This window comes from Podarcis tiliguerta (genome assembly GCF_965153285.1).
Source record: "Podarcis tiliguerta genome assembly, chromosome: 8".
In the NCBI taxonomy this organism is placed as follows: domain Eukaryota; kingdom Metazoa; phylum Chordata; class Lepidosauria; order Squamata; family Lacertidae; genus Podarcis; species Podarcis tiliguerta.
Genome location: NC_139541.1, coordinates 23,659,631 through 23,681,209, shown reverse-complemented (window position 1 = coordinate 23,681,209; position 21,579 = coordinate 23,659,631). Strand labels below are relative to the sequence as shown.

The window sequence follows — 21,579 nt, the reverse complement described above, 5'->3', positions numbered from 1 at the left end:
TGCTCAGAGGAGGCTGGCTGTTGAGCCTCTGCATGCATTACTGCTCTGAGCTTGCAGTCACCCTCTGCGGTGTCATTGTGGTCTCCACATCCGGAGTGGTATCAGTCTCCAGTCACTGCAGATATGCAGCAGGGTGACAAACCCTCCTTCAAAGGCAGCCAGATACATGCTCTGCTGTGGATCTGGGCACGCACAATGGGCTTTTTAGTGACATTAAGGCATATTAGTGGTAATGACCACAGAGGACTCCTTGGATGGCGAAATGTTTTTGCTGGGGGGCAGGGGGAGAACACAAAACAGAGGCAGGCAAATTGGTTTAAATTCTGCTTCGTCTATCCACTGACATCTGAGTTCTGATGAGCTTTCTCCTTTCCAGCTCAGCTTCTGTTTCCGCTGGAATCCCCTGCAGCAGTCATAATCCTCCGTTTGTGACACAGGAGCCTTTGCTGTGCAAGGGATTATGACGTCCCAGTGCTGGCATTCTTAATACTGATTGCCCTGGCAGAGCTGGGTCACGCAGGAGAAGCGGCACTGCCAGCCTCGAGGGTTCAAAACCATAGTTGAGGCTGTTTGTGCACAATGTCCTTATTTGACAGCGACAGCCCTGATTTTTTAATGCTCGTCTCTGGAGAAATCTCTCTTTTGTCTTTTTGTATTCCTTGTTATGCTTTTGTTAGTGTGTCAAAATAAGACAGGACATTAAATGCATCCTTAGAAAGTGCGTTAAAATAAAAATCGTAAGTGCAGAAGGGGAGATTTTCATTGGGGCTTTAAAAATAAATAAAATTAATAGGGTGCCATTTTCCTTGGAGGGGAAGTTTATGTCTTCTCTCCCCAGTTGGGATCCCAACAATCCACCCACCCCTGGTTCCACTATTAGCCTTAAAGTAAAAGTCCCCTTTCCCTTTGCTTGTGGGGAAAGAACATAGGAACTTAGGAAACTGCCTTTACACTGAGTGAGGCCTTCAGGAGAAATGTGCTCTAAAATGCTGACCATTATTTTGTGTGCACACAAGAACTGAACTGAAAAAACGAGAAACTGAAAAAATATGAAATTGACATATTTCTCCATCTCTGTGCTGGAAACAAGCCTTTGATAAGGCATTGTTATGAGTACTACCCTTTGGTGCCCTGAGGGTTTTTAGCACTGCCACTCCAGCCCTCTGGAATCAGTTACCAATGGAAAGGGGACAAGTACCTGGTGTTTTTGACATCTATTGGAGATATTTTTGTTTAAGAAGACTTTCCCTGAAGGACGGCCTAGTCATTTTACAGAATTAATTGTACAACTGTAGAGATAGCATTATTGTTTTTAAGTAATTTACTATGTAATATTTTGTAGTCTTATCTTGGTTTTATTATACATGTGTATGGTAACTTTTGGTTGCAAAACAGTTTAGGAATCTGCAAATAAAAAGTAAAAAATCCCCTTTGGACTTGTGCAAAATGCTCACCCCTGTAAACGTACAGCTTGATCCCTTCGCAATCGTGGCAAACCAAGATTTGTACCCACACAGATCTGAGTCCAGATGGAGATGTGCTCTTCTAAATGATGGCTTTCTGGATTTCACAGAATGTTCATAACTTGCGCACTGTATTTTTGAGATTCCTGGCAATATGCATTATTTGGATAGCTTTGATTTGTGCTTGTTGCTGCCTATTTTGACAACACTGAGGACGGTAACAGGTTGGTTCCACATGGCAGTGATTTCCCAAGAAAACAAGCCCCCCCTGTCTTCATGATAGGAGGCCAATCTGGATGAGTGGGGGATTTTATTTTATTTTATTTTATTTAAGGATGGTGGTTTAATCTGTTTTGATGGATGACTGGGAGTGGTGGTGGTGAAAATGGGAAGAATACCCTTTTCTGCGCTTGAAAGTGTGACGCTTTTCATTAATGTAACAGATTGTTTTATGGATGGCGGAATTATCAGAGAACATTTTGAATGGTATTAGAAGAGCAAAACTCATCTACAGCAAAAGAGGGAGATGATGTCAACGTCTCACTTAGAGCCTCAAGACGCAGATGCCAGGAGTTGGCTGCTGGCAAGGTCAGCTCGCGGAATTGCTGGGAACTAACGGGGGCTAGCAAATGGTTATTTTTGGAGGGTGTAATTAATGCTAACGGAACATGAACAAATTACTCCAGAATTTCTACTGGGAAGATCTGATGCCAACCAGTCTTCGCAGAACAGATGGGGATGGCTGTTGCAAAATGTTCCGAGGCAGAGGAGACGTGCAAGGTTGTGTGCTGTCCTGAAATAAACCCTTGTATATTGCAGAAAGAACGCAGATGTGGCCAAAGGGGCTCTGGAGTAAACCAGAAAGGTTCTTGGTTATCAGCACATCTGTATGTAAAACATCCTAATGATTTCTCCCAGGAGATCAATTCCCCTGGTCTTTCCCTGGGCTTCCCCCAACTGCGAAGGCAACAGTTATCAGTGACACAGTTCCATCTTTTATATGTGCTTTGTATGCCACATGTCTTTTATCGTGGTACCCAGGCAGTCTCCCGTCCAAGCACTGACCAGGCTCAGACCTGCATAGGAACACAGGAAGTTAACCCCTTCCACCTTTTGCAAAGTTTAGGAACATGGGAAGTTTCCTTATACCAAGTCACACTGTAGATTCATCTTGCTCAGGATTGCCTACAATGGTTGGGGCCAGTGTTTTTTTTCTGGGGGTTTGCAGGGATACGCATACCCCTAAACATTTTGTGAATCTTTGTACTTTTGTCCATTTACTGTATTTATTTTTCCTGATTTGAACTATAAAATGGTGATTTTCTGGAGTCAAAACGAGAGTACCCCTAAATATTTTCTTTAGAAAAAAAAGCACTGGTTGTGGCTCTTCAGGGTTGCGGACAAAAGACTTTCCCAACTTTATGTAGAGATGCCTCTGAATGAAAAACTTTCCCTTTGCAGGACTTACTAAAACTCTCAGTTGACTCCAGATCAGCATTTAGCCAACATTCAAAGCTACTCCTCTGTGAGCTTGGTGCTTGGTATCTCCTGTTTTTGCTAGCTGTGGTCCTAGTGATCTGCTGTCTGACTTGGTGCCTTTTTCCATGCTTGGCTGAAATACTTCTGCAAACCTTCGTCTAAGATGGGAGGCAGATTTGGAAGATACTTCAAGGATCATCTAACTCAATTTCCCCACCATGCATGCATGCATAAATAAATAAATAAATAAATAAATAAAATCTGTCAAATGATGATGTACAAAAGAACCAGATCCACGATTCCAAAAGATGGGATTCCAGATTGGACAAAAGGTTGCATCCAACCAAGTCCTACTCAAAAGTAACGCACTGAAATTCATGGACCTAGGTTAGTCATGATTACCTCCATCAATGGGTCTACTTTGAGTAGGACTAACACTGGATACAATCCATCTCTCTTCCCTCCCCTGCAAAAAAACCCCTGTTACGGCTGTCGGAAGATCTTAAGAATTTATACATAATTTTGAGTTGAGTCTCTATACATTTCTCATAATCAAGATACAATGTACCATGTATGAGTATCATCTATACAAGTAAGTCTATAAATATACATATACATATACATATAAGTATATAAATAAATTCTGTATAATAAGACACCAGGTGTTTTATGCAATGTTGTAGCAGCATCTTCTATTTACAAGCTTGGACAAGGAGCTGGCCAGAATCTTCCTCCTCTGTCGCTTTCCTTGGGCAAGCAGGATTCTTCCTACGCAGAGGTGCTGCAGTGCACTCGTCTCTTACAGGCTGCTCCTGGCCCCGCAACCACCTGCTTTTCAGGAAATGGTTTCTTAGGGGCTGCCGTCTGCATAAGACAGAGAAGGGAAGATACAGAGCAAAACGCATGTGTGTGCTTCTACATTTATACTTTAGCAAAAACGGCGTCAAATGCCTGTCAAAAACCAGCTTGCGGGGATGGTGACAAAGAGCAACCAAGTAGGATTGAATTCTCCACAAAGGGTAACTCAAAGGGTTTCAGTCCTGCTTTCTGCAAGCTCTCAGCACACTAGCGGCTTCCCTGTGGATGTACTCAAACCAAGCAGGGTTAAACTCTCTGCCCATCATCTGATGAACTCAGGGATGGGCGTGCCAACAGGCTCCTCCCAGGGAAAAAACAGGCTCCTCCCAGGGAAATGCTCACACACCCAAACCAAGCAGGACCAAAATCCTTGCCTATCAGATGATGTGCGAGGAGCTCAATCTTGCTGCTGCATTCCTACCTGCCCCACACCGGATATCACATATGATACCAGTTGTGGGGAAGTGGTGTGGTTTGGGGAAAACGGCCTGGTGGGCCAAGAACACACAAAACAAAGTTGAAGGCTTTCTGAAAAAGCAAGCAGGTTTCCACCAATGATACCCCTGCTCTTCAGGACCTCCCCCTCCCCACTTATATTATCCAACTATCTTCATTTATGGCTTGTCAGCTAAGAGGCACTCTTACTACACTGGCCGGGCAATTTCCTACCTTGCTATCCCTGAATTTCAGAGTGCAGGCGTAACATGACGAAATCTCACTCTTCCTCTCCTCTAACTGATTCTAGGGTGGAAACAGCAAGGAACAAATGGCAAATCTCTCTCTGGCAAAGCAACAGAGCTAAGAAACAATGCAGCCGTTGCTTTCCTCCGAGCTGTGTTGGTTGAGTGCGCTGGAATAAGTCTCTGTGTTTTCAGTTAAACTGGCAGGGATGTAAGTCAGTGAAGGAGTGCAGCCTAAAGCAATTAGGAATGTGCACTTGTGTATATAATTGTCACCTAACTCAGTTTGCAAGTCAAGCCCCAGCAACCTGCTGCCTTTAATGAGGGAGAGAGATGCCCTAGCAATACTCCATCTCTAGCATCGGGGATTAGGACAGAACTTGATGGCGTGTGACTATGGGTTTCTCCAAATACAGGGATTTCTCATTCCTTGCTCCTAAGTGATGCCTTCAAGCCTGTTCACCCTACAGAAATGCAGAAAGAGAAAGGCTGCTACCATACTAAGGCCTCCTTAATGCTGTGGAGGAGATGCTTTTCAGCAGTCAAGCTGAACGTGGAACGAAAATGGCACTTAATATAGCGCCAATAGATCTGGAAATGTCTATCCTGGTGGCCAAGATGCTTCTATCATGTTCGTTCACAAGTAAGTTCCATTCTGCAAAGGTTGCCTGCAACTTAAATTAAAAGCTTTCCCTGCTTGCGTTGTTACCCACTCCCTGGTTCAGTGCAGCCACAGGATTATTGATCAATCCCCCCCCCCCCCCAATTAGCAAGTTTAACAGCATGAAGGAAATAAATAAGGAGAGCAGACCAATAAAACCACTCTCCAGGGAACAGGAGCTCATTAATTAAGCAGCAGCTAGTGCTGAACAGGAAGCAATTACAGGGGGCGAAGCTGAAAGAAGGAAGTTTCTAATTAGAGGAACAGAAGTCCTGAAGGCCCTCAGCAGCACTTTCCTAATCAACAGGTGCTGCAGTTGCATTTTAAAAGGAGGTTGGTCATCGCAGATCAGGAGAGAGACACAGAATGCAACATATTGGTGATGGCATTGTATGACTTTTCTGCAAAAAGTGACTGAAAGAGGGGTAGTAATTTCAGCTGAAACAGCTAATGTAGACGAGGTAGTTCTGATTGTAGCAGAGTGCTTTACATGCAGAAGGTCCCAAGCTCAATCCCTGACATTTTCAGGTAGGGCTAGGACAGAGCCCTGTCTGACACTTTGGACAGCTGCTGCCAGCCAAGGCAGACAATACAGAACTAGGTGCACCCATAATATGATTTGGCATACAATAAGCTTCCTATATCTTACAGTGTGTTGCTGAATGGTAAGACAACCTGTTGCATAGTGGCCTTAGCTGGCATAGTCAGGTGGTCTACAGACTGGGCAGAGCAGCCCACATGCCCCTGAAACTGAAAATCAGATGGCGGCTCGTGCAACCAGGAGAATCCCCAATCCTGATACTTGTGGCCATGGAAGACAAGCAGACCAGGAGAGTCTTCCTCTCCCCAAAACTCACCCTTACATTTAAGCATTAGCCTGGTCGCTATAGGCGACCAGGGATAGCCATGTGGGTGAGTTCCATTCAGAAGAGTGAGGGGCTGGCAGGAGAATGTTCCATCCCTCCTCTACAGCCAATGTGGAAACCAAGTGGGTTTCTAGAAAAATAAAGCCCCTTCCTTGGCACCCAGCAGTAGAGCTTTCCATTACCCTTTCTGCTAGCCCCCAGCAGGGAAGTAGTATCTTTTTCTGCAGTCTACGAACTTGACAGGGGCAGGCTTAATTACAAGGCTTCTTGAACTAGCTTCTGTGCAATGGGTCCCTATATGGAAAAGACTTTCTCTGTCCCTTCTGCATCCTGCCTCCTACCCCCAATTGACTGAATCCTGTACTCCTTTCGCCCCATGAATGAAGCTGAGATGGATTCTCCCCCTGGGATGATGGCGACCCTTCAAGATTTGGCCCTAAGGGGATGGCACACACACCCTCCCCATTGCTCAGCCAGTTCTCCTCCCTAAATACAAACACTGCCTGGAAGATGCTGTCAAACGACAACTGCCCAAGTGCAGAGGTGGCTAAACGGCCTTCACACCAGCAGTGTAGCTGTGCAGAGGTTTGCCAGTGGCACTGTGGGTCTCTGTTACCTACCTTATGCTGTTTGAGAGCCCTGTTCAGCTTCTTCTCCTGAGTCAGCTGCAATTTAGTCCTCTCCAGAGCTTCTTTCAGCAAAGCCTTCTCTTCAGCTTCTCGGTAGATCTTGTCAGCCAATTTGGCCAGCTCAGACTGGCAGGCTTGCAGAGTCTGCTTGTTTGTCCTGTACGATGAGACAGACAGGGTAGCTGGAAGTTGGTGTGTTGCAAACCGCATTATACAAGGGAAACATCACCCTGAAGCTTACAATAAGCGAAATCTGAAAGTCATTAGAAGTTGCTAATCAACAAAAACTTAGTAACCAGTGCTTGAAATTCCCCAAAGCACTCCTGCTTGGTCATCTACAGGAGCTCTTTACTCGCCTATAGACAATGTTCAGGCATGAGGCTATATTTAACTGCACTGAGGACGCCACTGAGTGGATGGTAAAGAAACACCCATAAAAAATGAATACATGCCACCACCCCTCATAATAATGGAATGAGCTTCAATTATGACAAATTTATCAAGCACTACCTTATCTATTTAGTTTCGTTTCTGAATCCCTTTCCATCAAACAGTTCAAAATTAACAGAAACATGATAAAATCATTAATTAAAAAATGAAGAATAAAAATACATATAAAAATAATTTCAAATCCAATACAGACGCAGACTGAGTTAATTAAGAGTCTCCCCTTAATTAAAGGGCTGGTGCCATGCCTTTTTTATTGCAATCATCTCTTTTTTTTAAATAGATCTTTCATATATATAGAGAGAGAGAGAGAGAAAGAAAGAGAAAGAGAGAGTTTTAATTCTATTAATGTTTAGTTTTTGAATGACTGGTTTCCTGCTCCCCTATGTTTTTAGCTGTTCTTATTTTATCTGTAAGCTGACTTGAGTCCGTCAAGGAAAAAGGCGGGACATAAATCAATACAAAAGGCTCTTTGAAAAAGAAAGGTGCCCCAAAGACAGTGTGTGCGCGCGCGTCACCTTTGTACCTGAACTGCCCGACGTCCCTTTCGTACTCTTTCAGCAGCGACTCTTTCCTCTCGAGGCGATCCTTGAGCTTCCTGATCTTGTCGAAGAGCAGCCCGAGGTCCTTCTGCCGTCGCACCCCGAGCTTCTCCCTCTCATCGTAAGGAAGGTGCTTCACCGTCTGCATCCCGGTCAGCTCCTTGACGTTCACCAGGTTGGCGAGATCCTGGATCAGGCTGAGGTACTGGAGGGAAAGAGAAGGGACCAAACTATCGGTGAGAATGGCAACATTTTCCCCACTCTGAAATCAAGCAGATGTCTTCGCTTTGCATTACCACTGGAGATGCAGAGTTAAGCGAACAACCCACTCGTGTTCCTGGTTTACCCACCTGTAATCCATAGGAGGGCTATGATCAGTACTATGTAGCCATGTAAACCAGAGGCAGGGTACCCTTTTCAGCCTGAGGGCCGTACTCCCTCATGGGTAACCTTCTGGGGGCCACATGTCAGCGATGGGTAGGGCCAGAGGCAGAATTGGGTGCAGCCACAGATATGACTCTTACCCTTGTTATGTCAGAGGTTTCTACACACGGCCGACCCTACATACATCTCCCTGTATAGTCCACCCAGGCAGACACACTTGAGCCAGAGGAAGGAAGCGGAGGTGGCCTGGCAGTTCAGGTAAGAGAAGCCTGGAGGGCCACATTTGGCACCCCAAGTCTGAGGTTTCTCAGCCCTGATGCAAATGAAGGTCAGTGTCAGCTTCTGGCCCCTTTGGAAATTTGCTGAAGCCAAGCTGCCCTGGAAGGGCATGCCCATCTAACCCTAAGCCATGGTGGTAGAGGATGGTTCTGGGCATTGTGGTAGATTTTTAAAAAAACTTTTGGGTTGCTCACAGCCACATCCTGCAGACTGCAATGCGGCTGCCTGCTGACAGTCTTGCCACCATCATGGCAAGGGTAAGCCTGCTGAAGGCAGGGGATGTGGTGGGTACTTGAGGGCACTCGCTGATGGGCAGGCTCAAACCTGACACTATTGCTGATGTAAGCGCATGGTAATAACAGTATTTGTAGCATCCTCTCTTGGGAGCACATCTCTGCCCCTAGACACAGATCAGGAGAGGACTGCATGCTGTGATGTCCTCTGCAACATAAAGCCGCCCCCCCAAGTACTTTAACACATTCTTCATTTTCATACCATGTTCTCACTGAGGTCTAAAGCGTCAGCCATTTCCAGCTTCGCAGTCCTCTCTATGGTCAAGTTGAGATCTGATCTGGAAACACTGCTTTGAAGCTGGGAGGGTAAAGGAAACAGAATCATAGCGTTGTGGAAGAGACTCCAACCCCCTGCAATGCAGCAATCACACCTAAAGAATCCATAACAGATGATCGATCCACTCTCTGATTAAAAACCTCCAAGGAAGGAGAGTCCACCACCTTCTGAGGGAGCCCATTCCACTGCCAAAAAGCTCTTACTGTCAGAAAGTTCTTCCTAATGTGAAATAATCTATTCTGAAATATTCAGAATAGATTATCGAGGTGGGAGCTACGGCCAAAAAGACATCAACAAATATTCTTCCTTCCTTTCATGACACGTTTTCTAAAAAAAGCATCACCAGGATACCGTGCATTGTTCAGTTTACCTGATTAGCATCCGCTGCTGTCATCAGGGTTGTCACCTGCTCCTTCTCTGTTCTTTCATCTCCCTTCTCAGCTGGGCCTTTTTTAAGCACTCTAAGTGGCTCTCCAATTCTCTCTTCAAAACCTGAGAAAGAGACGTCATTGTACTGTGCCACTTCCCGTTTCACTTGAAACTCACATTAAACACGTTTTGCACAGGATGAAAGATACCAGGGACAGAGGGCGAAGACTATGGGGTGGAGTGCTTGGGACTAGGGCAGGACAGGCCCAGGCTCAAATCTCTGCTCAGCTGCAAAGCTCACTTGGTGATCTGGATTAGACACTTTCTATCTCACATGAAACTCAAAATTCAACTGGAGAAGTGGTGAGCAGGTGTTTAATCCTTTACACACACAATGGCAATTCATTAACTTGCTCTCTTTCTATTAATTCACAGAATGATGCAGGGAGTCTGAGGGCCACCTGCCAGTGGTGGGTGGAGCCAGAGGCTGAAGGGGGTGGGGCAACAAATGTGAATTTTTACCTCTGTGAGTTTCTGCAGACACTTGCACCGTTCTCCACCCAGGCAAGCAAGGAGCATTATCAGACTTCAAAGACTCAGTCCCACCAGGCAAAAATACTCAAGAGGGTGCAAAGCAGGACTGATGAGGGGCATAGCTTGGGGAGAAGGGGTGTGGCTGGGGAGCACCCCAAGGGCCAGATAAAGGCTTGGAGGGCCACATTTGGCTCCTGGGTCTGAGGATCTCCACCCCTGCTATAGAAGTTTCTGACACAAGGATGTGGTGATGTCTATTCTGGGCCCATGGAAGAGCCCACAGAGCAAGGCAGGTGTTGCAGTGCTATGAAGAACTCCTCATGAGCAACTCCTCATGAGGTGGAACTTAGCTCTTTTGAGCATCTGTACCTGAATTTAAAGGCATGTAGTAGCTCCGCTAACAAGCTACTCGTGACCATGTGTGTGTTTTACACTAGACCTGTGCAGGTGCTTGCAGGAGAGAAGCCTTACAGCAATGCTTGATTTCTTACTGCTGTTTCTCCGGTATCCAAATTCATCCCACAACTTGCAAAAGCTAACTGTACAAATCACTGCCTGCAAGTGTTCCATGAAATGTAGCACTCACCCAATGGGTGACCCCTTTCTAGCATTCTGACTCTTTGCCGCAGCTCAGCCAGGGCGTCTTTCTGGCGACTGATGATTTCCTCGTGTCTGGAGCCTTTGCATCTTGCTCCCAGATCAGCCAGGCTCATGGATGATACCTGAAGGAAACAGGCTCAGGTTAATAATTCTCTTCTGAGGCAACAAGGTGATAAGGGCTCCCTCTGGGCAACTCGCTTCCATGTGGATTCCTCAATGCAGAAATTACAAAAGGCGCTACATGAAAAGGGGAAGAAGGTCACCCTCAAAGAGTTCCGTTTTTTAAAAACGGGGAAGTAGCTCTCTTGCATCAAAATGCCTTGGCGATGTTCCAGCTCACAATACAGGGAACAGAGACTGACAGCAACCTCAGGGCACCATTTTGATTTTACAACATCAGCTAAGCTTGGTTCCTGTTTTTATCTTTCCTTATCTCTGCAATTCCCCCCCTCCCTCCACTCTGCATGCACACACATTTTTTTCTCCCTTAAACAAATCCTTTGCTCTCCAATGGCAGTGGGTCCGTAAGAGTTCCCGATGGCCCAGTTCTGATTTTGACTGTAGTATCTGTGTGTAACTCTCTGAGAATTTTTAAAAGTCGTCTATCAATGTCCGTTTCATATAATTTTTTCCATAGTCTATCTCTACAGATTGAGTCAAAGGCAGATGTCAAGTCAACGAAGGCCACAAAGAGTCTGCTCTTATACGCTTTTGCATATTTAGCTACCAGGGTCTGTAGTACCATACAGTGACCTATCAAACAGGGATGCCTGCTAGCCCCATTTCTTTTTAACTTTTATATAAACGACATTGTTCAGTACATGGCAAAGTACAAGTCATCGGCTCCAGCCCTTGAAGGTAAACGTCTGAATATATTGCTATACGCCGATGACATGGCTCTAATGGCACTCACCCGAAGAGGCTTACGCAGCATGCTGGAGGGGATCGCAGCCTACTGTTCCCATAACTCACTAAAGATAAACTATGACAAAACAAAAATTGTGGTGTTCACTAGAGCTCGCCACACCTTTAGATGGTTTTTAAACGAACATGTGGTTGAACAGTGCCCCTTTTTTAAATATCTGGGTGTTACATTTCAGGCTACATCTAGTTGGCTAGCTCACTTTAAGGCTGTAACCATCCTAACACGAAGAACAATTGGTGTCCTGCTTAGTTTCTTCCATACCCGGGGAGGACAATTGGTGATCCCGGCATTAAGAGCTTTTGTTGGGAAAGCTATTCCCCAGATGTTATATGGGATAGAACTCTGGGGGTGGAACCAGAGGCTGTTGGAACGGCTTGATTGAACTGATCCCCTGTCCCTTTCTATTAAGGTGTTCCAGTTTTTTAGTTCTTAACAGTGCAATCCTATGTTTGGCTGAGTTTCACAGGCCTTGCTCCCAGATAGGTATGGACAGAGCATTCTTAGTGCTATCTGGGTGTTTTAGACTATAACTCCATCAGGTCCAGCCAGCTGGGAGTTGTAGTTGGAAAACAGCTAATAGGCTCCAGGCTGAGGATAGGAGGGAAGGTGGTAAAAAACATATTAAGTTACGTGATGCCATTTCACAAACCAATCACATCAGACACTCTGGCTCTGGCTTCTGAGAGTTCCTTCTTTAACTCTGAAATGACAGCCTGGTTGGACACGATTTCATGCTTTGCAGCTGCTAATCCTTCCCTGAAGTTTGTGAAACAAAAATGAAGAAGCAAAAAATTCAGTCTGAATAACGCAGCTTGAGATGCTCATTCTTTATTTGATTATTTTAAAACCTTTTAAGTCTATCATGAGGAAGATTATGAAAAAAAACTCCCTCCAGTTTTTATGGGAGTCAATACGTATTTGGGGGGTACGTCAATACGTATTTGGGGGGTACAAATGCAGATGGCTTTCATCAAAGGGGCTCATTAGCATACTGTCAAGTTATGCCACCAGAATGGGAGACTGATTAGACAAGCCTCAAAATATTATAATGCACTTTGGAAATATGACTCATTACCCCTGTTTAGAATTCTCACAAACATATATTGCTATTTCCAAGACTTCCTTTTCCCACAGCTTTTGAGTAATTATGCTATAGAAAGCAGCAATAGGAAGCCGATAGGAAATTTAGTGACTTACTTCAGGAAAACATCAGACCCTTCCGGGCAAGGAACCTCTGGTGGATGAGCTGGCAACAACTTGCAAGATTCCCTCTGCATATCTGAGGAAAAAGAGAGACACCCAAAAATATAAAAATATTCTGAGAAATGTAAGGTTTCACATCTGGATTATTAGCCTGATGACTTCTCAAGAAGAGAATGGCAAACAGCAGAGTAATAAAACCATACAATTAAAAAAAACACTATTTAAAACATTTTAAAAAGAAACCGAAAGCATTAAGAGAACATTTAAATCTGTCTGGAGTTCAACAATAGGCTTTTTTGATCAGTAAACTATTCAGATTAATCAGTTGTCCCTAAGATGGTTAGATACTCTCAGGATCGTTTTTCAGACTACAACTCACATCATCCCCGTGTTTGCTGGGGTTAAAGAGAGTCATAGTCCAAAACATCTGGAGGCCGCTAGCTTAGAAAAGGCTGATTTAAATCAACAATTAATTGTTTACTCAGTTAGGGTAACTGATTAAAACATTTTGATTTAAGAAAAAAAGTCACCCCTTGAGTTAATCAATCAGCAGGTTATTTTAGAAAACTTCAGTGCAGTTTGTTGGCGTGAACTGGCCCCAAGTATGACAGGATATGCCAAGGGCACCAGACAAGAGCATTCTCTGTTTTCTCTGCTGACCTTCTATTTGCTTCTGAAGCTTTGCATTTTCCTCCTTTGCCGCCTTCAGCTTCTGGACAGCTTCCACAAATTTGTTTTCCAAGTCCACTATTGTCTTTGAGTGTTGCTTGATCTGTTCCTTATATTCTGTTATCTCCTCCTGATGCTTCTGCTTCTGCATCTCATTCTCATTCTCAATGCTCTTCAGACGTTTCTCCCAGACGGCTAGTTTCTCTTCTGCCACTGTCTAAAAACGAGCAAACCCCCAAACAGAACTCATTCATTTTGTTCAGCACATGGGTGACATTTTCAGATAAAGCCATTGTCAAGGGGGCTAGGAGAAAATCAAACCAGCAAACCTTCATGTTTAGTTATTTATTTGTTCAATTTGCATCTTGTCCTTCATCAGTTTCCTTCTCCCCAGGGTGTGTTATTCTTAACAAATTTTGGGGGCAGTTGGGAGGGAGGAGATTATGATTCACTTGAATTAGAAAACTTTCTTAATACAGCACTTAAATCAGTAACTGGTTTATCTCAGAGACATGCTTTGAGATGTGGGAGGTGGATGAGCCCAGACTTTAATTTCCAACCCTCCAAAATGGCCTTTCACAAATCTCCCATTCCAGCAGCTGCTGTCTTTCACCTCCAAGTTGAAAACGTGGGAGCAGCTGTGACTCCTCAAAGGGCCAAATCTGGGGCCAGGAGTTTCTAGCTGCTGAACCCTCAAGCAGAATTGCTTGCAGTCTTCTGTCACCAGTTACCTTTCTCCTCTTAACCTCTTCTAGGCTCTCCAGAGCCTTCTTTATCTTGGCATTTAGAGCTTCTTCTGATTTTGTTTTAAGTTCAATTACCTGTAAAGAACATATTAGCAATAAGTGAGAAGACAGAACCCAGGTTTCAGAGAATGGAGTGTGGTTTGTCTTAGTTAAAAGCCTGGCAGACCAGCGTTTAACTTGCCAATAACTGTGCTGCAGGAAATCAGACACCAGAAAGAGTCTGGATTAGAGAACTTCAGATGAGAATGGCGGGGTGGGGAAGCAATGACGACGACCCTTTATTTTATCCCTCTTTCAATTCTAACTTAGTCCACATGTATTGCCATGCTATGGCAAAGGAGAACATGCTTCAAAGCTTCCTAACTGGTATTTTGCATTTATATCCCACCTTTTACTCAATGCAGCATATCTAGTTCTCCACTGCAGCCTCACAAAGAGCCTTGGAAGGCAGGGAAGGTTGAGAGACAGTGACTGGTGCATCATCACCCAAGTGAGCTTCATGGCCAAGTAGGGACTAGAAATCTGGGCTGCCAGCATCCTAGTCAAGAGCTCAGTTTGCCTCCCTCCTCCTCCTCCTCCTCCTCCTCCTCTGTGATCTGACTCCCTTTGAGACGCACTGTCTCAGACATCCAGATTACTTGTGCTTGCCCTGCAAATGAGGATCAGAAGCCACATTCAAACCATAATGCCCATTGTAGTGGAGAGGGCAACACAGACCATACTTGGCTTTGAATCAACGTAGTGGAATGGTCAGAGTGTCAAGTTATGGCTGGGTAGACCTAGGTATGAAACTCCCGCTCAGCCCCTTGGTAACCTTGAGGCACCCATGCCTTCTCAGCCTAGTCTAGCTCCAAGGGTTTTTTTTTTTGTTTTGTTTCTTTGTTCTTTGTTTTTGAGAGGGCAAAATGTGGAGGTGAAGGGAGGAGAACCATGTACACTGTCTTTAGTTCCTTAGAAGAATGGTGTGATATAAAAGTGGAAAAGGACCTATGGTTATTAAGTAACTCAATGTAGGAAGAAGTGCTTCCTTTGAACACTCAAAATACACAATATATTTATCTCTCTAGCTGTCTGCTAGAGGAGATTGTGGGATGGCAATGAGGAGGCAGGCCCACGGATTTCTACATACCTCAGCCGATCGCTTCATCTGAGCTTCCAAATCTCGGACCTTTTTCTTTTCTTCATCAATGGCCTCCTTTAATTTTGCTTCCTCCAGGGCAGCCAGCCCCTCCAGAACCTGGGAAAGTAATTTAATTCTTCTTGTTAACATCGTTAAAGCAAACGAAGGAAATTTGCTAGGCAGAAACAGCTTGGTGACAGATGAACAAACGTTAAGTTAACATCCTGGTGGGAGAGGCCCTTAAAAAATAATTAGCTGCATTGGGCACAGCATTGGGGGAGGGGGGAGTTACAAAATACCAAGCATATGAGCTACTGAGATGTACGCTCACAGCATGACTGGATGAAGGACTAGAATTATTAAGATACCAGTTCCAAAGGGGGTAGACTTAGGTAATTGCATTTTTGTATTGTTGTTGTTGTTACTACTATTACTATTACTATGGGCAAAAAAAATGAGAGGCACAAATACAAGATGGGTGACACCTGGCTTGAGAGTAGTACATGTGAAAAGGATCTAGGAGTCTTGGTTGACCACAAACTTAACATGAGCCAACAGTGTGACGCGGCAGCTAAAAAAGCCAATGCAATTCTGGGCTGCATCAATAGGAGTATAGCATCTAGATCAAGGGAAGTTATAGTGCCACTGTATTCTGCTCTGGTCAGACCTCACCTGGAGTACTGTGTCCAGTTCTGGGCACCACAGTTCAAGAAGGACACTGACAAACTAGAACGTGTACAGAGGAGGGCAACCAAAATGGTCAAAGGCCTGGAAACAATGCCTTATGAGGATCGGCTAAGGGAGCTGGGCATGTTTAGCCTGGAGAAGAGGAGGTTAAGGGGTGATATGATAGCCATGTTCAAATATATAAAAGGATGTCACATAGAGGAGGGAGAAAGGTTGTTTTCTGCTGCTCCAGAGAAGCGGACACGGAGCAATGGATACAAACTACAAGAAAGAAGATTCCACCTAAACATTAGGAAGAACTTCCTGACAGTAAGAGCTGTTCGACAGTGGAATTTGCTGCCAAGGAGTGTGGTGGAGTCTCCTTCTTTGGAGGTCTTTAAGCAGAGGCTTGACAACCATATGTCAGGAGTGCTCTGATGGTGTTTCCTGCTTGGCAGGGGGTTGGACTCGATGACCCTTGTGGTCTCTTCCAACTCTATGATTCTATGATTCTATGATTCTATTGTTATTACTTTGTGATGCCGCAACAACTGACCTGCCTTGCTCTGTGGGCTCCTCCCTGATAGCAGATCAGTGCATCTTGTTCCACCTTTTTCAGTTCTTACTATGTAGGCCTAGTATGTCCCCATTGCCACTTCCATTTAGAAGGTGGGTTCAAACACTTTTTAAAACACCCCTAAGCTTTCTTTGTACCTTCGCATTCTCCTGAAGTTCTCGCTCTCTGTCTCGAAATCGCTCCTCAAGTTTTTCTTTCAGTTCATTTAGCTTCTCCTGCAGGAGGGAATCCTGAGACATCTCTGCCATCTTTAGCTGGTTCTATAGTAAAAGATTCAGACCGTCAGGCCTGCTTTGGGCTACTGGCCTCAGCCAGAGAAGCTCACTTCAGGGAAAACACCTTTTACCTGCAGCGTCTGGAGTTTGGCCATGGTCTCATGGTGTTTGCCCAGCAGCTTCTTCATGTAGGAAGTCATTCCTGACAAAGACAGACAAGCATGATAACAGAAGGGAGTGACCAGGCTTCATCTCTCTCCTCTGTTTCCTGGAAAATTCCTTTCTTTAGCCAGGTTTCCTTAAACGGAGCTCATTCTGGTGCAGCAGTGAAAAACAGACTAGGGCAGGACTAGGGATCCTGCAGCCCTCCAGAAGTTGATGGATTCCAACTCCCATCAGCCTCACAGGGTTGTCGTGAGAATGAAATGGGGTGGGTGGGATCATGAACACTGGCCTGTGCTCATTGGAGGAAGTTCAGGATTGAAAGGGGTGTGTGCTTGCACATGTATGTGTGTACATACATAATGCCATTGCCTTCCACCTGGACAATTAATCTTTCTCTTTCCTGGATTACATGTTCCATTTTCAGGATCAAAAAACACATGGTTGGAACTCCCACTGTCTTTTTATTTTACAAAAAGCAGCTATAGCAGGTTCTGTTTAGTTGTTTAGGAATCTATAAACTGCAGTTCTGCCAAAAATGGCACACAAAGCAGTGTAAAATACTAAAAACTAAAAGTAAAATTATTATGGTTATGCTTACTAACTTATCAACCATCATAAACTGTTGGCAGGTGGTGGGGCGGATCATGGTTACAATGCAGGTGCTGGATTTTGGTTATGATGAGGAGGGAAGAGAGTACTTTGGCTGGGGCAGTGAACCTACGGCAGCATTGCACTCTCACTTAGGGTCCTACAGTATGATTAATGTGCACAGAAAATGTAAGAGAGGCAAGGGAACCTTTTTCAGAGCCAGACACATCAAGCCCCACATCCCGAAGGAGACATTCCACTGCATCCACCCAGCCCAGCAAACTGCAGAGGACTCCGGCTGTTGAGGTCTGGACTCCCAAGGCAGGCGGGGTCAGGGACAGATTCTGGAGATTGCAGATCTCTTTCTTCAAGCTGCTGCTGCAATAAGAGGTTCCCAAGAAATCCTGGCAAGAAAACAGGGAAGAGAAGAAGCAAACCCACACAGACATGAGTGTGGGTCATTCTTATCTTGAAGCAGCAGTGAAGACTCATTTCCCCACATAATATTCTCGGCTGTTTTTGTAACAGCTGGTTGCTCTTGCAATAAATCATTTGGTGTTGTGTTTCAACAGCCCTCATCTTCCTGTTACAAGGAAGGAATTCAGAAAAGATAACAATCCCCCCAAGTCATCTCTCAACACCCCAGAGCAATTACCCAAGCCAATTATTTTTCTTTCTTAAAAAAAAGTAATTCCCAAGTATAAGCCTGATGAACTGGATACTGGAAGGCACACAGACGGATTCTTTTAGGGAGTTGTTTTAGCAATCTGGACTGGACTGGACTTATTTAGATGACCAGTGGAGCCTTTTTCATGACAGTGATGGGTGGGGCCAGAGGAACAAAATGGGTGGAGCAACAGGTGCAATTCTTTCCTCTGTACAACTGGCTTCATCCTGGTGGTGCAAATGTCAGAGGTTTCTACATCCACACATTTTCTGATCAAGCAAACCAGTGACACTACTGCAGTTCAGGGACACTTCCAGCTAGGCAAAAGCATTCAAGGAGAGCATGGAGCAGGACCGCCGGTGAGGGGTAGGGCCTGGGAAGAGTCCTGTGGACCAGGCAGAGAGGTCTGGAGGGCAGGATGTGGCCCCTGGCCCTGAGCATTCCTGCCCCTGCTGCAGACCATTCCTGTGCAACCTGCATGTGTAGAATTCCACCATAATTCATCTAAACAAAATGAGAAAGCTAATATCCTATAAAGATGTTTCTAAAGGCATTACCTGAAGTCCATCCAATGCTTTCTTCAACAGATCAACGTTTTCAGACACTTCCTCAATTTCAGAGTTCTTGGCAAGTAACTCCTCTTTCAGCAGTGCCTCCCTTTGGCAATACTCTTCACTGGTCACCTGGATTTCTTCTATCTTCTCAACAATCTGATATGTGTGGGTTAACAAAGAAAAAGTCAGAATATATTATTTATCTGCTCACTCCTGGGATTTATGCATCACTTCCCACCTGAAATACATTTGAATATTCATTTCCTCATTAAAAAGTAAAGCTGCGTGTTGAAAGCACATGTCCCCACCCCCTGTTTTGCTCAAAATTCACCTCTTGTATCAGTACAACAATAATGGAATCTGGTGAATTCTCATCATACACCTCCACCCCATAAGGCTCTCTCTCTCTCTCTCTGTGTGTGTGTTTGTCTTGTGTGATGCTCTTAATCAGGGCTGGCCTGCTGGGGGACCTTTCAGTGGTCCCCTATGGCTTGCAGGCACAGCTTGCATCCACCAAGAGTTGTGTGTTCAGTATCGTGGGTCCAATTTTTTGGAACTCCCTTCCAGCTGAGGTCAGACAGGCCTCCTTCCTACACAACTTCCAGCACCTACGGAAGGCATTTCAACTGAGGTTCAATTTTATAGTTTTAACTTATTTTGTGTACTGTATCTTTGTAAACCACTTAGGAACTCTTGTATTAAAGAAGTATATAAATCATTTACGTATTTTTTTTTTAGTGCCCATAGCATGGCAAGGAACTCAACAAAGGCAGTGGGCAACAGCATGGTCCACAGCACAACATTAATCTTCCTGTGTTTAATGGGCAAAGATCTTACCTGCTGATCTGTTAGTGCCTTCTCTGGAAGTTGTGAAAAGAGAGCTTCGGTAAGTTGGTGTCTAAAGCGCTGTGCCTAACGGCAGAAAACCAAGAGTGAAAAAAGGTTGATGGTAAAACTTAACTGACAGCAGGGACCACCCCCCTTCTATCACAGAACTGTAGAGTTGGAAGGTACCCCTAAGGGTCATCTAGTCCTACCCCCTGCAAGGCAGGAATCTCAGCTCAAGAAACCCTGACAGCTACCCATCCAACCTCTGCTTAAAAACTTCCAGTGAGTGCACTAACTTCCTTGCTGAGAAATACAGTGGGTTGTAAAAGCAACTAGGAATCTTGTGGTACCCAAAACATTTTCTTATTGTATACATTTTAATGGACCAGAATCCACTTGATCATTTAAACAAGCAAGCCACACTTTGGCTAATTAAACCACGTGCAAACCAGGACACCATAACTGATGTTTCAGCTGCCCCTACCTGAGTTGCTGCCAGATCCAGATCCGACTTAATGAGGCGCTCCCTGCGCCCCATTTCTTGTAACTGCTGGGATCGCCTCTCACACTCTTTTTTCAGGTCCCCTTCAGCCTGAAACAGGGAAAGTCTGGGGATAGCAAGGCTGTACAAAAATAGGGTGGGGGCCAGAGGGAGGGCAGACTTCAGGCTTACTGCATCTGCTCTGCTTCTCATAAGGAATGCAAGACCTACCAGCCAGACCAAACTGCAAAAGATACAAAAGCAAAGGACAAGATGCGTCTCTCCCAGTTAGCTTTTCAGTAGCCTAATTTAGGTGCAAAAAACCGCTTTGTTCTTGCCATTGTTAAAACAATTTGGAGTCAGAAACCCTTGCAAACCACCCCAAAATCTACCAGTAGATCACGTTCTATCTACTGCCCACTCTTGGTGTAAATGAGTTATTTTGCTGCTTCTTTTTCACAACTATCATAGCTAATTCCTTCCAACTCTTTGATACAACAAATCTATGATCAATGTAATCCTCTATGGTTAGTGTGTTTGACTGGAATGTGCCATTCTGGACTGGGCAGTCTTTGACTAGATGTGAACATTTTACCTGTGGTTACTTTGCCATCTAGTGGCGAGACAGGATATGCACAGAAAGGCCACTTTCACCAATGCTGTTAATGATGTGTGTGTGTTTTATTTTTCTGTTTGCTGCCCTGGGCTCCTTTGGGTGGACCCATGGAATAGACATTTAAATAATGATTTATTTTTGTTTTTACGTGTGTGTGTGTGTGTGTGCGTGTGCTGCTGGTACCCTCACTCCCAGAACTCCTATTTTAGAAGCTACCCTCAAACTGTGAAGAAAATAGCCATTTACCTTTGTTTTTTCAGCAAGTTTGTTGGTTAACATTCCGTGCTCCGTGCGGAACTTATTTATGTCTTCTTTGTATCTCTTCACCTGTAGCTCCAGCTCGCTGATTTGCTGTAGGCACCAGAGGGAAGTGGGGAGGATCAGTTGTAGAAAATCACACCAACCTTTATCCCAAGGATTTTTTTTTAGTATGTAAGAAACACAAGCAGAGGTCCTCTGAGCTACGGGTAGTAAGAAATTCTAGCGGACTGTGGTCACAGCTTCCATCCTTATTCAAAGCAGAACTGATGCCTCTCAGGCAGTTAATGTGGTTAGTTGCTGACCGGATCTGATTTCTATTCCAGTCATATTTAAACATGTAATACTTAAGCCATGCCTTCTAATATTGAACACGACTGGTGTGTGCTGAGAGGAACTGCAGCCGAAACAGAACCACTAAAGAACAAGAAGGAAGGGCAGCCTGCTTGGGGGAGCCTCAAGGTTTGCAGAAGTACAAACTATAGGTAGATGCGAAAGGAGCAACCTCATCTCTCCTGAAAAAAATGAAGTTTGAGCATGCAGAGTGGCCACAAAAGATTGTATCTAAAATCACTCCTACTTATGACTAAGACTCATTGAAATTTATGGACATTAAAGTATTTCAATGGACTTACTCTGCAAAAAAACTTCAATGTAGTCAACTAAAAACTACTCAAAATCAGACCCACTAAAATTAATGGACCTAAATCAGACATGTCTGTTAATTGCAATGGGTATACTCTGAGTAGGGACGCAGGTGGCGCTGTGGGTTAAACCACAGAGCCTAGGGCTTGCCGATCAGAAGGTCGGCCGTTCGAATCCCCGCGACGGAGTGAGTTCCCGTTGCTTGGTCCCTGCTCTTGCCAACCTAGCAGTTTGAAAGCACGAAGTGCAAGTAGATAAATAGGTATCGCTCTGGCGGGAAGGTAAACGGTGTTTC

The 21,579-nt window shown here is 44.6% G+C and overlaps 1 protein-coding gene across 1 annotated transcript in view; it reads right to left on the bottom strand.

Moving 5' to 3' along the window:
• Positions 1–3,434: 3,434 nt before the first annotated feature.
• FHAD1 (forkhead associated phosphopeptide binding domain 1) overlaps positions 3,435–21,579 on the bottom strand; it is a 36,956-nt gene continuing 18,811 nt past the window's right edge. The window contains exons 10-29 of the mRNA XM_083453452.1: positions 20,628–20,732; positions 19,769–19,876; positions 19,294–19,368; positions 18,460–18,612; positions 17,444–17,639; positions 16,614–16,684; positions 16,405–16,527; positions 15,034–15,141; positions 13,890–13,979; positions 13,150–13,375; positions 12,484–12,565; positions 11,932–12,042; positions 11,275–11,296; positions 10,348–10,483; positions 9,229–9,350; positions 8,784–8,879; positions 7,610–7,830; positions 6,628–6,793; positions 4,470–4,541; positions 3,435–3,806 (exon numbers count right to left, since the gene is read on the bottom strand). Of these exons, the coding sequence (XP_083309578.1) occupies positions 3,711–3,806; positions 4,470–4,541; positions 6,628–6,793; positions 7,610–7,830; positions 8,784–8,879; positions 9,229–9,350; positions 10,348–10,483; positions 11,275–11,296; positions 11,932–12,042; positions 12,484–12,565; positions 13,150–13,375; positions 13,890–13,979; positions 15,034–15,141; positions 16,405–16,527; positions 16,614–16,684; positions 17,444–17,639; positions 18,460–18,612; positions 19,294–19,368; positions 19,769–19,876; positions 20,628–20,732 (2,379 nt within the window). The 3' untranslated portion in view covers positions 3,435–3,710. The remainder of the gene's footprint in view (positions 3,807–4,469; positions 4,542–6,627; positions 6,794–7,609; positions 7,831–8,783; positions 8,880–9,228; positions 9,351–10,347; positions 10,484–11,274; positions 11,297–11,931; positions 12,043–12,483; positions 12,566–13,149; positions 13,376–13,889; positions 13,980–15,033; positions 15,142–16,404; positions 16,528–16,613; positions 16,685–17,443; positions 17,640–18,459; positions 18,613–19,293; positions 19,369–19,768; positions 19,877–20,627; positions 20,733–21,579) is intronic.